This window comes from Prionailurus bengalensis, chromosome E3, assembly GCF_016509475.1.
Source record: "Prionailurus bengalensis isolate Pbe53 chromosome E3, Fcat_Pben_1.1_paternal_pri, whole genome shotgun sequence".
NCBI lineage: Eukaryota > Metazoa > Chordata > Mammalia > Carnivora > Felidae > Prionailurus > Prionailurus bengalensis.
In genome coordinates, this window is record NC_057357.1 from 22,122,126 (window position 1) to 22,138,887 (window position 16,762).

At 46.9% G+C, this 16,762-nt stretch overlaps 1 protein-coding gene across 1 annotated transcript in view; it reads right to left on the bottom strand.

Annotated features, from left to right (window-relative positions):
* Positions 1 to 16,762, bottom strand: part of SLC5A11 (solute carrier family 5 member 11) — a 49,163-nt gene that overhangs the window by 19,648 nt on the left and 12,753 nt on the right. Inside the window, exons 4-8 of the mRNA XM_043560265.1 lie at positions 14,959 to 15,063; positions 13,732 to 13,791; positions 6,981 to 7,085; positions 5,732 to 5,837; positions 3,065 to 3,145 (exon numbers count right to left, since the gene is read on the bottom strand). Coding sequence (XP_043416200.1) covers positions 3,065 to 3,145; positions 5,732 to 5,837; positions 6,981 to 7,085; positions 13,732 to 13,791; positions 14,959 to 15,063 — 457 coding nt within the window. The remainder of the gene's footprint in view (positions 1 to 3,064; positions 3,146 to 5,731; positions 5,838 to 6,980; positions 7,086 to 13,731; positions 13,792 to 14,958; positions 15,064 to 16,762) is intronic.

Consider the following 16,762-nt stretch of genomic DNA (forward strand, 5'->3'; position numbering starts at 1 on the left):
AAAACATCTGTAAATGTATGGCAACAATAAAAGACAGAAGAGAGGATTTGGGAGTGTAATATTGTAAGGTTCTTTTTTCTTCTTTTTTTTTTGAGAGAGACTTGTGCTGTCTCTGTCTGAAAAATAAACATCTAAAAAATTTTTTTAAATGAATTCGGTAAAGTTGCAGATACAAAAACCAACATACAAAAATCAGTTGTGTTTCTATACACTAACAAACGATTGAAAGGAGAAATTAAGAAAACCCCGTTTACAATTGCATCACAGAGGATAAAAAAAAAAAAAAATAGGAACAATTGTAACCAAGAAGATGAAGTGTCTGTGCACTGAAAACTATAACACACTGATGAAAGAAATTAAGGAAAACACAAATAAATGAGCAGATATTGTGTTCATGGATTAGAAGAATTAATATTATCAGGGGCGCCTGGGTGGCTCAGTCGATTAAGCGTCCGACTTCGGCTCAGGTCACGATCTCACAGCTCATGGGTTCAAGCCCCACATCGGCTCTGTGCTGACAGCTCGGAGCCTGGAGCTGCTTCGGATTCTGTGTCTCCCTCTCTGTCTGCCCCTCCCCCGTTCATGCTCTGTCTCTCTGTCTCAAAAGTAAAAATAAACATTAAAAAAAAAGAATTAATATTATCAGCATGTCCACACCCCCCAATGAGATCTACAGATTCTTTTTCTTTTCTTAATAAGCTCTATGCCCAACGTGAAGCTTGAACCCACGAGCCTGAGATCAACAGTCGCATTCTCTGACAACTGAGCAAGCCAGGTGCCCTGCAATCTAAAAAATCAGTGGAATCCCTATCAAAATTTCAATGGCTTTCCTCACAGAAATAGAAAAAAAAAATCATCCTAAAATTCATATGGAGCCACAAAAGACCCAGATACCCAAAGCAACATTGAGAAAGGAGAACAAGGTGGGAGGCATCATGCTTCCTGATTTTAAGCTTATTATAAAGCTGTAGGAACCAAAACCATATGCTGTTGGCACAAAAAGACTCACAGACCAATGGGACACACAGACCAATGGGACGGAATTGAGGGCACGGAAATTAACCCACACATATATAGCCAGTTAGTTTTCAACATGTGAATCTCTGCAGATCCCTTGGGAGAACATCTAATAAAGCAGATTGATGAAGATTACAGAGGGCTGATCTGTAATCTCTTTCCTGCCCGACTGTAATGGATTAAATTCCCCACTGAGAACCCATAATTTTGTGGAGAAAGGTCTAGAGGTGTTGCGAAGAATGACAGACCTTGGGAAGATCTATATTTTGGGTCTCTTTGCATCTGAAACCTGTCATAAGCAGCTCGTGAAGCCCTGGGAGGCTCAAGGGTTTGGTATTTATGACAGTGACCACATCGAGCATTTTTCTAATACAGCTGACAATTGTCCTTCACATATTTGTTACTCATTTGTATTTCCTCTTTAAAAAAAAAAAAAAAAAGGGGGGTGCCTGGGTGGCGCAGTCGGTTAAGCGTCCGACTTCAGCCAGGTCACGATCTCGCAGTCCGTGAGTTCGAGCCCCGCGTCGGGCTCTGGGCTGATGGCTCAGAGCCTGGAGCCTGTTTCCGATTCTGTGTGTGTCTCTCTCTCTGCCCCTCCCCCGTTCATGCTCTGTCTCTCTCTGTCCCAAAAATAAATAAACGTTGAAAAAAAAAAAATAAATAAATAAATAAAAAAAAGTTTATTTTTGAGAGAGACCAAGAGTTGGGGAGAGACAGAGAGGGAGGGAGACATAGAATCCCAAGCAGGTTCCAGGCTCTGAGCTGTCAGTCCAGAGCCTGACTCAGGGCTCAAACTCACGAACCATGAGATCATGACCTGAGCTGAAGCCAGACGCTTAACTGGCTGAGCCACCCAGGCGCCCCTGTATTTCCTCTTCACATACGGTATACCAGTGAAGTTTTCTTCTTCATGAGGGTCCAAAACAATTGTTAAAGTTAATGAGCAATTTTTGTTCATGTTGTGAAACAATTATTCCATAATTACTTCCTTAAAGTTTTGTTTAAAAGACGAAAGCCACACATAAACACAATTTAAAGTGTGCAGAAAGGCACAATGCTATGATAAAACTTGTATCTCCTCGACCCCTGTTCCTAGACAATTCCTGAGTCCTTATTTCTTGTGACTTTGACACTCTTGAGGAACTGATTAGGAATCTTGTAAAATGATTCTCCATCGGATGTCTGATGTTTATTCCTGAATAACATTGAGGTTATGTGTTTTTGGTAAGCATGGCACAGAGGCTCCGTTATGTCCCTCTCACCCTATGAGCAGCTACATATCAATATGTCCTATTCCTGGCGACATTGACCGCGATCACTTACTTACAATGGTGCATGCCAGGTTGCCCCACGGCAAAGCGACTATTTTCCTTTGTAATTAGTGACTATCTTGGACATGGTAACTGAGATCCCTGGTAACTTGAGCATTTACCGTTGACTCTTGCCTCCAATTATCATTGTGGTGCCCTCATGTTGAATTTCTATTTCTCTCCCTCTGTCTGCATTTATTAATTGGAATTCTTCTGTAAGAAGAATTTTGTCCCTCTGTCCCTTTTATTTATTAATCATTTTTCCCTCTCAATATAGGAGGAACTATTCATTTTTACCTAAAAATCAGTAAACTTCCAGGGCGCCTGGGTGGCTCAGTTGGTTAAGCGTCCGACTTCAGCTCAGGTCATGATGTCCCGGTTCGTGAGTCGGAGCCCCGTGTCGGCTCTGTGCTGACAGTGCAGAGCCTGCTTGCGATTCTCTCTCTCCCTCTCTCTCTCTGCCCTTTCCCACCCCCACCCCCACCCCCACCCCCCGGTGCTTTCTGTCTCTTTCTCAAAATAATGAATAAACTTGAAAAACAAAAAACCCAGTAAATTTCCATAAGTTCAGTTCTCTTCCAGCTAAAACAACCATGTCTCAAGGAAATCATCCATGATGGAATGCCCCTGGGGTATGCTTTTGACAGCTGGGTTTGCTGATCCCCGGGATGAGAGCAGATGTCCCTTCCTGAGAGAGGGCCTGTCACCCACCCAAGTGACCCTGGGGCCCCACTTACTGTAGCCCATCAGGATGAGTGCTCCTATAAGCATGATCAGAGTCTGCAGGGCATCCGTGTAGATCACAGCAGCCAGGCCACCTGGGGGTGGGGGTGGGGATAAGCATGGAGATGAGGGTCGGACACCCTGGGTTAACAACAGAGAGAATCTGGAAGCTCAAGACCTGAGATTTCTTAGTGTTGTTTGCAAAGATAGCCACAAGACCTCCTTCCTGGGCACAGGCCCATGTTGCCTTGTGGCTTTCCTGCTCCTTTTCATGTTTGTTTTTTTTTTAAATGTTTGTTTTTGAGAGACAGAGAGAGAGAGAGAGAGAGAGAGAGAGAGAGACAGCATGAGTTGGAGAGGGGCAGAGAGAGAGACACAGAATCCGAAGCAGGCTCCAGGCCCTGAGCTGTCAGCACAGAGCCTGACGCGGGGCTCGAACTCATGGACTGTGAGATCATGACCTGAGCCAAAGCCAAATGTTTAACCACCTGAGCCACCCAGGTGCTCCTGCTTTTCATGTTGATGTAAATAAAGCTGATTTCTCTGTCTTAACTATGGGCTTGGCCAAATGACTTGCTTCGACCAACAGAATATGGGGGAGTGCTACTGTGCAGGCCTAAGCCTAGCCCTCAAGGGCCCTGAAGCTTCTGCTCTTGCTTAAGACCATTGTTTTAAGTCCTTACATCTGTGGGTGGTTCGTTACACAGTAATTTCTAACTGATTCAGGAAGTGATGCATGGGCTGTAGTCCCCAAGCTCTGAACAGCTTTATTTTTAACCCTGGAAAAAGGCTATGAGTACTAGGTATTCAGAGCCCTAACAGGCTTCCTGAGCAGGCTCCTGTGGTTGGCCTCAGTGAATTCTTCTTACTTTTGCCACTTAGCACAGTCTTGGTAATGACAATAATGGCAGCAAATCTATCTGGCCAAGGCCATCTTTCTAGTCTCTTCCTTATACTATACCTCCTTCTTCCCAAAGGGAAAGGGATGTTTATCTCTATCTGAGCATGTTTTACGAGTGGGCAAAGTCAGCGTGCAATAAAAAACATGGGCAGAGGTGTGGGGTTCTCTACCATGCCTCCTCCTTCCTGGCCAGCAGGAATAGGGCCCTGTCACAAACGGGGAGACACCCAGCCTAGACTCTTGTCCCAACTCTCTGCTGCCTGAGTGCAGTGATCCTGAAGCCGGGTGCCACTGAAACCCGCCATCGTTTCTATACTGATGTTCACTGAACAATTTATCATGTGCCATGCACTCTGTTTAGTATTCTATTCAATTGTTCACCAAATATCTGGTGAGTGCCCTACCTAGCTCTCCATGGTAGGGATAGAGAAGCAAGCAAAAAGCATGTTCCCTGTCCTCATGGAGATTACAGTCTAATGGGACACGCAGACCAGGAAACAAAGGTAAATTGGCTACTGGGACTAGCCCTTCCCTTTCCCTGGGCTCCAGGCACACAGCTTCCATTAGTGCGGAACGCTCTGAGAGATCCTTCAGGGGCCTTTGCATAGGTTTGATTTGACCGCTTTTGAGCTTAGAGCCTCCCGTGGTGTTCCACAGCCCTCACAGCAAAATCCAGGCTCATTTCATCTTTCATTTCCCTCAAGGCACTGGTTGCTGGCCTTTCCCCCATCCCCTGGGCTGCTGAGCCACACATAGGGGCGGGGGGACGGGTGGCAATCCGTCTCTGGCTGGTGGGAGTGGCCCCCCTGGAGGTTAGCGGGTCGCAGCTTGAGCCACCTGCTCATTCAGCGTCAGCCACATTGACCGCCTTTCTGTTCCCCAAACAAAGCATGAGTCTTTACATGTGCCCTTCTCCTAGCCTGGTCTTCTCTTCCTCTGTCCTTCTCTTTAAAGTTTCCTTCCTATCATTTAAATCCGGTTCAGATGTCACCTTAGAAAGGCCTTCTCTGAACATGCTATGTAAAAAAATAGTAATAATAATAAACCTCTCCTTACCCATCACTCCCCACCTCACCCTGCGTGGAACTTCCTTCACAGCACTTATCAGATTATAACAATACATCCTGATATGATTTTTGGTTTCCTTGTTCATTTCTGTCTCCCCATCCCTATTGGAATATAAGTTCCTTTGGGGTAAAGATTTTGCCTGTTTTGTCTACTGCTCTACCTCATTTCCTAGCACGATGTCTAGCACAGGTAGGTGATATCCAGACATATTTGTGGAATGAGTTATATTATACGAAGAGGAAGCAGAGAAGGGTGAGCTGGGGCAGAAGATGAAGATTAAAAGGTGAATATTCAAACACAGATATTTGTCCAGGCCATACTCTATGCCAGTCACTCTCCTGGAGTGTGGTTCCGACGGGGAAAAACGATGCTGCCGCACGTTATTCTCTGAGATTACAGTTGCTGACAATCTCGCTTTGCAGAGTGCATGTGAATAGACATGCGCCTCACTCAGTTTTCAATAAATAATTCTGCAGTAAATAAATGGAAAATAGCTTGATGCAGTTGTGGTGCATTTTTCAATCCTCCCTCTAATCGGGAAGCCCTCTTCCCTTGGACAATGGCCAAGAGACACCATATTACCTGGGGTCATTGATTGAGGTGTAATGAATGGATGGCTTTAACACACTAGAACATCAGAAGATGGGCCAGGAAAAGAAGGGGGCGGGGGTGGCCCACGGCCTCTCAGGCATCACCTCTCGTTCAGACACACCTGCAACGGTGTACAGAGCTGTGATGGCCAACAGCCCAACTATGGCCAGGTAGAGATCCAGGTGCAGAGACTGCTGAATAAAGATGGCACCCGCATACATGTCCACCTGTAGAGACACGAAGTTCACGGATGAATGAATGGATGGACATTTTCAGCGCAAGTTCCCCTAAGACTGGATTCCAGCAAACAGAAGAGTCCTACATTGTGCTTTCTTCAGCCACCTCTTCCTGTATCAGAGGTCTCAAACTGGGACCCTTGGGCAAGTACATTTGAGACCCATCCACTGGGCTAATACGACAACCTCCTCAATGGCCCTCCTGCTGCTACTCCTGGTCTTTCTAGCCTCCATTCTCCACTTTGCAACCTTTATCAAATACCGCCATGAGCATATCATCCTTCTCCTGCCCATTAAAATTCTTCCGTGGCCCCCTACTGCCCCCAAGATAACGTCTATGTAAATAAGTTAGAGTTGCATGCCAGGCTTCATGGTCTGCTTGACCCTTGGCCTCATTTCCCTCACTCACTGCTTCCCTGCTTCCCTAACAAGCTATGCCCATCCATGTCGCCAATGTTTTGCTTGCTCTAGTCCATCCATCGGGAACACCAGTCCCCTTTCTCTAGTTCGTAATCCTCCTTGGTCATAACTTCCCTGGTGACCGCTTCCCCACATCTGTAGCTTTCCAACAGACCCAGAGGCAGAATTCTGAAAGGATGCTGTCATCCAACGTCTGTCTTTCAAGCCTGCAGCTGGCATGGACTCAGTTATTGTTGTTTGGATTGAATGGAATTCCTCTGCACCCCCTGCGCTCTCCTCAGCCCCAACGGGAAGCGGAGACAGCATCAGCTGAGTCACAGGCAGGCCTGGAGGCTGCAACGCATCTGCTCTTGGCCTCTTTCTAGAGATTGGCCCATCCAACCAAAGTTCAAGGTGGAGCAGGCTCAATGGCCTCAACCCATCTGATTAATAGCTGATCATTGTCTAATCGCAGGAGAAATATGACCGCTCCGCCCAAGGGGTGACCTGCACCATCTAGAGATGTTGCCAGAGAACCTTTGGCAGAACCTTCTCCCGACTTCTTCTGTCCATGCTTGCCCTCTCCCTCCCACCCCTCCTACCCTCTGCTAACCTCCCAGAAGCCTGCCCCACAGGAGGAGGAAGTGCACACGGAGGACACACTCCCAAGCAGTGGCTGTAGTTGATCTTCTCACCATGCCACAGGTACACGGCTGGGCTATGTCCCCACCTTACCGAGATCTTGGTGAAGATGTAGATAAACAGGTAGAGCACAGCCAAGATGATGGGGATCCTGTTGCCACCAAAGCGTTTCCTCAGGTATTCTGGCATCGTGGTGACCTAGGGGCCAGAGCTCAGTGGTCACCACATACCTGACTTTGGGCACATGGTCTCAGGGCACTGGCCCTTCCCTCCTCCCCAAACTCAGCAGCACCAATGGCCTTCTTGATCATAGGCCTAAGAAGGGAGGAGAAAATGGGGGCAGAGGGGTGGGGTGTGGAGGAATTGGGGTTCTGTGCCGGGGGATGTACCCAACTACCAATCCCATCCCAAAGTTTGCTATCTCTTATCAGTTACTTAATGTTTTCCTTTCAACCAGCTCACCTAAACAGTTAAATACATTTACCTAAACTTCAAATCACCATCATAAATGGAAAATCAACCCTAAATTTAAGAGAACCAGCAAAAATAAACAACGGGTAGTAAAATAAACACCGGGTAGTAAAACAATTCATTATTTTCTATTCCTTTCTGGCAACATCAAAGACTCTGGGCCCTGAGTTTTTTTTAAAACAGAAAAAGAATGCTGGAGAAGTGTTGGATTGGTCTTGAAGACAGGCTAGGACCAATGTAAGGCTTTCCCCTTGAGCTCATCAAACAAGTGAAAGACAACAGAAAAGGAAATAACTCCATCACGTGACTCAGTGTGGCGGGTCCCATGTCTGACACCTAAAAGCATCTCAAGAATCTCCATTCGTCCAGGTTCCAAACTTTGGGGAATTGCTCTATTCTAATCCTTTGGTCAGGGGGCACCTGGGTGGCTCACTCGGTGAACTGTCCTACTCCAGATCTGGTCATGATCCCATGTTGTGAGGTTGAGCCCTGCATTGGGCTCTGTGCTGACAGCTCAGAGCCTGGAGCCTGCTTCAGATTCTGTGTCTCCCTCTCTCTCTCTCTCTCTCTCTCTCTCTCTCTCTCTGTCCCTCCCCATTTCATGCTCTGTATCTCTCTCTCAAAAATAAACATTAAAACAAGATTTAAACCTTCGGGCAGGTTACCAGCAAAAGCAGGGGATTCTAATAGCAGGCTCCAGGGTTGGCAGAAAGATGAGGGGGGGCACTGAATCATGGCGGCTCCCTATGCCCCAGGCTGGGTGGTCCAAAGTCAGACGTCATTACCATATGGGCACCCAAGTGACTGGGGTGTGCTGCTGAAAACCACTGTTGAGGGTTTGGCATGTTCTTTCCCAATCTCCTCACCCGCACTGTACTCTAGCCCCAGACTTGCAGTTGAGACACTGTGACATCAAACCAATGGCTCTTCCGTGAGGTACTAGATCTTGGATGGGGAAGGACACAGTTATAAAGATATTTGCAGAAATGTTTGCAGCCTCTCCTCCAGGCTGTTGCTGCTTGGGTATCCCCAAGTCTAACCCAGGGAGGAGAAAACTAACAGGTCCCCCACCACGAGCTCATGAATGGCAAACCATCCATTCCGAGGTCAGATTGTGAAGGGATACTGGGAAAGACTAGATGGCTAGACTCGGTTCAAGAATAGCAAATAGTTGGGGCACCTGGGTGGCTCAGTCGGTTAAGCATCCGACTTCTGCTCAGGTCATGATCTCACCTCTGGGGTTCGAGCCCCAAGTCAGGCTCTGTGCTGACACCTCAGAGCCTGGAGCCTGCTTCCGATTCTGTGTCTCTCTCTCTCTCTGCCCCTCCCCACTCACGTTCTGTCTCTTTCTGTCTCTCAAAAATGAATAAACATTAAAAAATTTTTTAATAAATAAATAAGAATTATAAATGGCTAATGGTAATCTGGGTATTCAAGAACCCAAGGGTGTATGCTGCAAAATTATTTCCACTTCGATGTATGCTTGAAAGTCTTCTCACATTAAAATATTGGCCAAACAAACAAAAAAAAAGAACTCCAGGAATAAATGGGCATTTTCAAATAGGAAAAAAGAAAAAAAGCTTCTCTTTCCTGCCCATCTCCCCCAGAGAACAATCTGGAACTCTGACTCTCATGTCTTCCCCTGGTTTTGCAGCAAGGTACCTACAACAGAGATTTTCCAGAAGCACATGCACTGACACTCTATCAAGGAATAACGCATGGGGACATTCAACCAGTACTGAACGGATGTGCCCGTGGTGATGGTGTGACAGCTGATTAGAGAGGACACGAAGAGCCTCAGTCCGTTCAGGTGAGAGGAGCGGGCTTCCCTGGCAGATTTACTGTCTGTGACCACAGCTGTTAAGCTGTCAAGGAGCTAAAAAGGCAATCTGCCAGCAAGCAAGGTTGAGAAAGACAGACAGCAGACAGAGCCGAAGAGGTGAGGGACGGCCCACAGGCAGCACAGGAACCACCCTCTGGTTGTAGCTGGGTGAATGTTAAAAAGAAGTAAATGCAGGGGTGCCTGGCTGGCTCAGTTGGTAGAACATGCGACTCTTGATCTCAGGGTCATGAGTTCGAGCCCACGTGGGACGTGGAGCCTACTAACAAACAAACAAACAAAAAAGAATAAGAAATAAATGCAGTAAATGACTGCTGCCCTGGGGGGATGAGCACCCTAGTTCCTGAGGCCTCGCTGCTTGTGGGCCCCCCCCCCAGACCCCCTATTTCCTGGGGCAGAGGACGGCAAGGGGCTTCCGGGACCTGCATACTGTCTCCCCCACCCCATCCCATCCAGACTGCCATACTTCCTCCTCATGTAAATCTCCTCCCTCTTCCTCTGAAACCCCCGCCCCCTACGTCCAGCCTTCCCCAGGGCCCTGCCCAGGACTCAAGGGGGTTCCAGCTCCTTCAAGGTCTTCCTTTTCTTGGAGACTCTTTCCCAGTGTGGAAGCAGCCACAGGGACAATGCAGAGAACCCACATGGGACACCTTGCATGGTTTCTCAGTCTGTTCAGCCCCCGCAAGAATGGGGCATTTCTGCTCCAGCCCCCACTTCCCTGACCCACACCTAGGCCTCGTCAGCCCCAGGACCCCATTCACCTCTGATGCCCCAAATGTTCATCAGTACAGCCCTCTCACTTGCTAACTCTCGTGATGCTTTGGGATCTGACCAAGACTTCTGGTCCCTAACCAGTGCCTCTTCTCTTGGGTGTTAGCTCATTCCTCATGTTCTTCCTTCTGAATCCATCAAAGATCCTGCTGCTAAGTTATTTCAACAATATTTAATTGCACATCTCCTGTGTCCCAGGCACAACTCTAGGAGAGACAGAAATGGTTCCCACTCTCCTAGAGCTTACAATCTAATGGGAGACGCACACAGTCTAGGAAAGTGGTTCTCCACCGAGGACGATTTTGTACCTCCCTAGGGAATGTTTGGCAACGCCTGGAGACGACTTGGCTGTCACAATTGGGGGTGTGGGGTGCTGCCAGCATCTACTTGGTAGAGACCAGGCATGCTGCGAACACCCTATAATGCAGAGTACCCCCCTGAGACTGAGAAAGCTCGGTTTACTAGAAGAGGCACACAGTCTATTGGGAGACATCTGAGTTTAATAGCCACATGAGCTAATGCAAAGCAGCAGAGGCCACAATACGATGAAGAAGGAAATTTAACCTCATCAGGGAGGTCAGAGGGGCTTTTTTGGAGGAATTATTGCTTAAAGTAGGATTTGAAAGATGAACAGGAGGTAACCTCCCTGTGAATGAAAAAGAAATTTCCAGCAAGAAGGGAAAGCATTGTAATGGTCGCATCACAAGGTGAGGATGGGGAACTAATGGGACCTGGCATGCAGCTGACATTTGGCTCAATAAATGTATCTTCAATCAATGAATGAATGAACGGATCACACATACAACTGGTCTGTAAGTTTCCTGATGGGTGGCATTAGCATTATCCCATTCTCAAACAACGGTGGACAAAAATCAGTGTTACATGGATAATTGACTTAAATGTGAAAAGTTCTAAAAGGCAATATAGGAAAATATCTTTATGACCTTGGAGTAGGAAAATATTTTTTAAACAGAACATGAAAGATAGGAAAAAGTGATAAATGTGACTACATTGCAATTGAGAACTGCGTATCAAAAACATCACTAAGAGACTGGAAAGGCAAACCACAGAGTAGAAAAAGATAGATATATACATTTGCAACACATAAAACCACCCCAAGGGCTTGTTTCCAGAATATATAAAGAACCTCTACAAATAAATAAGAAGCTCTATAACCTAATAATAATTTTATTTATTTATTTATTTTAATGTTTATTTATTTTTGACAGAGAGAGACAGAGCAAGAGTGGAGGAGGGACAGAGAGAGAGAGGAGACCCAGAATCTGAAACAGGCTCCAGGCTCTGAGCTGACAGCTCAGAGCCCGACGCGGGGCTCAAACTCACAGACCGCGAGATCATGACCTGAGCCGAAGTCGGACGCTCAACCGACTGAGCCACCCAGGCGCCCCTCACCTAATAATAATTTTAAAAAAGGTTGGCAAAAGCCCCAGACAAGTGACTTCCCCAAAGAGGAAATCCAAAGGGCCAAAAAAAATAATAGAATTGTCAGTCGAAAGTGCATTGAGATTAGCAGGAATTTTAAAGTTGGAAAATACCAAGTGTTGGCAAGGATGTGAAGCAATGGAGCCAAGGGAATTTGCAGACACTGCTGTTGGGACTCTAAGCTGATAGAAATACTCTGGGGGATATTGGGGGAGTACGTAGCAAAGCCAGACAAACATACCCAATAGCCCAGACACTCATAGGTAGACACTCTCCATAAACACCTGTTTACGTGCCTCAGGACACTTGTATAAATGCTCACGGGAGCATTAGCCATCACAGCCTAACACTGGGAACAACCTAAATGCCCACGAACAAAAGAATGGACAAACACATGGACACACGGGCTGTAGTCATACTATAGAACACTACACAGCAAAAAAAAAAAAAAAAAAAAAAAAAAAAAAAAAAAAAAAAAAAATTAACGCATCACTAACGAACGAATATGTTACCCTGATCCCATATATGTTTTTTCAAAAGTAAATTAAACCAACTGTCTAATTATGCATAATGAAACCTGCAAAGAAAAGCAAAGGAGTTAACTAGATGAACTTCAAGGAGAAAGGAAGGCATGGTCACGTGCTAAAAGCACACGGGGGAGGGTTAGGTTTTATGTCTTGATCCGGGTTATTTTACGATAGTTTATTAAGCTGTGCATTTGTGTTTTATCACGTTTTCAATGTATTTATTTCCCAATAAAAATGGAATGGGTTGGGGCGCCTGGGTGGCTCAGTCGGTTAAGCGGCTGACTTCAGCTCAGGTCATGATCTCACAGTTTGTGAGTTCGAGCCCCGTGTTGGGCTCAGTGCTGACAGCTCAGAGCCTGGAGCCTGTTTCAGAATCTGTGTCTCCCTCTCTCTGACCCTCCCCCGTTCATGCTGTCTCTGTCTCAAAAATAAATAAACGTTAAAAAAAAAAAATTAAAAAAAAAATGGAGTGGGTAGATTTTTTCTTTTAAGTTTCTTTAAATATTTTTCTAAGTTTATTTATTTTAAGAGAGTGAGAGAGCAGGGGAAGGCAGAGAGAGAGAATCCGAAGCAGGCTCCACACGGTCAGCACAGAACCTGATGCAAGGGTTGAACTCACAAACTGTGAGATCATGACCTGAGTCAGTATCAAGAGTTGGACGCTTAACCAACTGAGCCACCCAGGCGCCCCTACTTTGTGTAGTTTTTAATTGCCATAATCAAAAGTTAAAATCAGTCTTTGCCTGAGTTTACTCAGTTTACTTCCTGAGTATGATCTTGCCCCGTGTGGTAGAACCTTTGGAGCAGAATTAAATCTAGACAGTATGAATGACATAAAGCTGTCAGATCAGAAACCATTTTTTAAACTACTTTTTCAAAATAGTCTAAAGCAGGGGTGCCTGGTGGTTCAGTCAGTTAAACGTCCGATTCTTTTTTGCTTTTAATTTTAATGTTTAATCTTGGAGAGAGAGAGAGCGAGAGAGAAAGCAAGAGCCGGGGAGGGGCAGGGAGAGAAGGAGACACAGAATCCGAAGCAGGCTCCAGGCTCCGAGCTGTCAGCACAGAGCCCGACGCGGGGCTCAAACAACCTGAGCCAAAGTTGGACGCTTAACCGACTAAGCCACCCAGGCGCCCCATAAATGTCCGACTCTTGATTTCAGCTGTCATGATCTCACATTTGGTGAGTTCGGGCTCTGTATTGGGCTCTACACAGACAGCATGACAGCATGAAGTCTGCTTGGGATTCTCTCTCTCCCTGCTCATGCTCTCTCTTTCTCTCTCTCTCAAATAAACTTAAAAACATATACACATATGTATGTATGTATGTATGTATGTGTATATACATATATAGATAGATATAGATATAGAGAGATAGATAGATATTTTAAGTCTAAAACAGCATTGTTATTTGGGAACAAACATTTTGACCCTTCGAATCTGCCAGAAAAGAACTCAGTTTTTACAGCTCTGTGTGCAAAGGAAGAAAAGCAGTAATATGTTACCACCTACACACGTCAAAGACACCACGAGCCTCACACCGGTGTGTTCACATTGAAAACAGATGCTTCTGGGCTCCCGTCTCCTCCAGCCCATGTGCATCTTCATCATCGGTCACCAGGTGGGAGCTGCCAAGGGCGGGGCTCCCCTGGTCTCACCTGTGCGGCGTCCCTCGCCATGTGGGGACCGACCTCCCGGGGACTAAGGGAGGTCGTCAAGGGGGAAGGAGGGAACACAGGGGTGACCCTCCCAAAGGGTTTCTCAGCCCACGGCACCCCGACTCCCCCACACTCACCTGACCAGCGATGTAGATGGGCAGGAAGATCCAGGCCAACATCAGCACGGAGAACAAGCCCTGCCCGGGGAAAAGAGAGTCAGGACTCGGCCCCCGCCAACCTCAAGGCGCTCATCTGGATCTCCCTCTGCCCCTGGAGGTAGCCAGGCCTGGCTCCACCTCTGGTTCAGTCTGCGTACCTCACCCTCCCCGGACCATCATATTTCCACGTTCAAGTGGCAGAAGGGGACGAAGGAGGGAAGAGTGGAAATAGAAGCTTTTCCGTGACTCCTCATCCGGTGTCACCCTAAACCTCACGTCCTCCCCCTTCCTCCAGGCGTATCCCCTCCCTCGTTGAGCCAGGTTGGGCTTTGTAAGGGATCCCACCATACGGTAACGCGTGTCGTGTAGGCCGCAGGGTAGAATGAGCCCTTTAAAAATATTAGTCACACGGCGCCTGGGTGGCTCAGTAGGTTAAGGGTCCAACTCTTGCTTTCGGCTCAGGTCAGAGTTCACGAGTTCAAGACCTGCAGTGGGTTCTACACCGATGGTGCAGAGTCTGCTTGGGATTCTCTCTCTCTTTCTCTGCCCCTCCCCTGCTCACATTCTCTCTCTCTCTCTCAAAATAAATAAACTGGCTGGCTCAGTCAGTGGAGCATATGACTCTTGATCTAGGAGTTGTAAGGTCACGCCCCCTGTTGGGCATAGAGCTTATCTATAAATAAAATAAATAAATAAATAAGTAAATCGTTTGTTTCAAAGAAAGTTAGTCACTATGAAGATGAAAACCACCACTAACAGTGCAAGCCCTCCTCCTCAGTGAAAATCAGATCCTTCACGAGCCCTGCTCCATAGGACAGTGCGTCCTCGCTCTTGGGCATCCGGGCAAGATAGGTCAAAGCACCACACCACAGATGTCACCTGCTTTTTGTGATACACAGAAAAACCCTCTGGTCCCGGGACACCTTCTGGCTTCTGCATCCGCAGGGAAGGGATTCGGAGCCCTCTTCTCCCACACAGTGGTTTATTAGGGTCCTGACCTTACCGGCCAGCACCGAGCACACCCACGCAAGCCAGAAGCCTGCGGGTCAAACTAGTTTTAGCTGGCGAGGGGTACCCTTGATGCTTCCTGCTTGTCTCCTCGTGAAGTACTGCTCCATTTTTACAAGTATGGGGCATTCACACTGTCCCCCGGGGTCACCTACTGGGCAAAGGGTGAGCTGTAGACACCCCTGGTAAGATACTTACATTCAACTCATAAGCAGTTACGGAAAGGCCCGCAGCAGCACCCGACCCTGCCAGGCCTACAAAATGCCCACTTCCAACATTGCTGGCAAACAAGGATGCACCCACCTGTAGGGAGACAGACAAGTCAGATCCTGGAGCCAAGGTCTACTGTATCTTCTCCTCACCCCCAGTTCTTCCCGTGCTCCAAAGGGACCAAGACAGAAGGAGAAATAGAGAAGGCAGGGCCATTCCTAGCCCATCTGGTATCTTCCTTTTTTTCAAATTAGAAAGACTCGTCTTCCCCAAAACTCTCTTACTTCCATCTATCAGTTATTGGCACAGTAAGTATGCATCTTTATGATGCCTAAAATGTGAATCTTACCCCATAGGGTAGTGCAGTGCACAACACGAACAACTGTATGCATCGTCCCTGGGGGAAAGGACGACAGGTATTGTGGAAGGTGCTTCATGAGGAGAATCAGGAAGGCTTTGTTATATATCCCAGTTCTGTTTCTACCTTGGCAAAGTAAATAGTTCTCCTTCTGGTAGAACATTAAGTGGCCAAGCCTATACTCAATGGCCCCAATCCCTGGTCTCAACAGATTGAACCAGACACCCCCAGTTACTTGGCCCAAAGTAGGTAAATTACATTTTCTCTCCTAAGAATCTGGAACTGGGACACCATCTCCGTTATCAAATCCTAGCTAGTTTCTCTCACTGAGGCCTATAGTCTCTTGATTAAACATAGAGCTTGGTCAGCGATGAAAGACTGATAAAGGTATATTAGCACCAAACTGTGACTTTTTCTTTTATGCAGTCAGGAGGAGTCACGTAGAATAGGAAAGGGATGAGGTTCACACTGTGCGATCTGACGTTATTTAACGCTATGTCAGTGTGCAGCTGGAAAATCTTAGAGCGACTGTTCCTCATACTTTGGGAAACACTCGAATACAAGCTCCTTGAGGGTGAAGACCAGCTTACTGATGTGTTGGACAGAGTGCCAGACATCCTCCTCGGTGAATATATTATTTTTAGGGAATTTGTTGAACATATAACGCAAAGCATGTCGTTGGTACCTTTTGAGAACAGTATGGTCATTGTCTCCACACATTTCACTGATCAGGGGCTCAGATACCACTTGTCTCTCTGCACCTTAAACCCTACATCTTTTGGACTCAGTGCGAATGGGAGCGGTCCTTCCTCTTCTTAGTTCAAAGATTCCACTCTTATTTCAGGAGATGCTAAGTAAACTATTATCCCTGACCATCCATGACGTAGGCAGGCCCATAGACACCTGGGTGCGTGTGTGTGCGTGTGTATGCGTGTGTGCACGTGCATGCTGTATTCGGCAATGCCCTGAGGTCCACTCAAGAAGAAAACACCAATTGGACTGCTGTGTTTGTTATTTGTGTTTTCAACATCCATTCCGCCTTGTCCCAGTAAGGGTTTCTAGCCCCTTCCCATCTCATGGCATATGCTTGAGGACAGGTTCCAAGCTCCACCCCCCCACTCCCCGCCCCAGCTCAGGCATTGAGTGTGTGACCCAGGCTTGAGCCAATTAGCACATCAAACTACCCTGGTCACAGTGACTGGCACAGAGGTGGGCATGGGACACAGTCAGAGATGAGATATTTTCCATGCTCTTCCATGCACTGGGACTTGAGAGGATGAGAAGTCTAGAGCAAAGTCTGCTATCTTGTTGCCATGAAGTTGACTCTGTTTGGGGAATAGCGCTCGTCCAGAAGAAGAGAAATTGATATGGAGGAAAGGGAGGAAGGAAGGAAGGAAGGAAGGAAGGAAGGAAGGAAGGAAGGAAGGGAGAGAA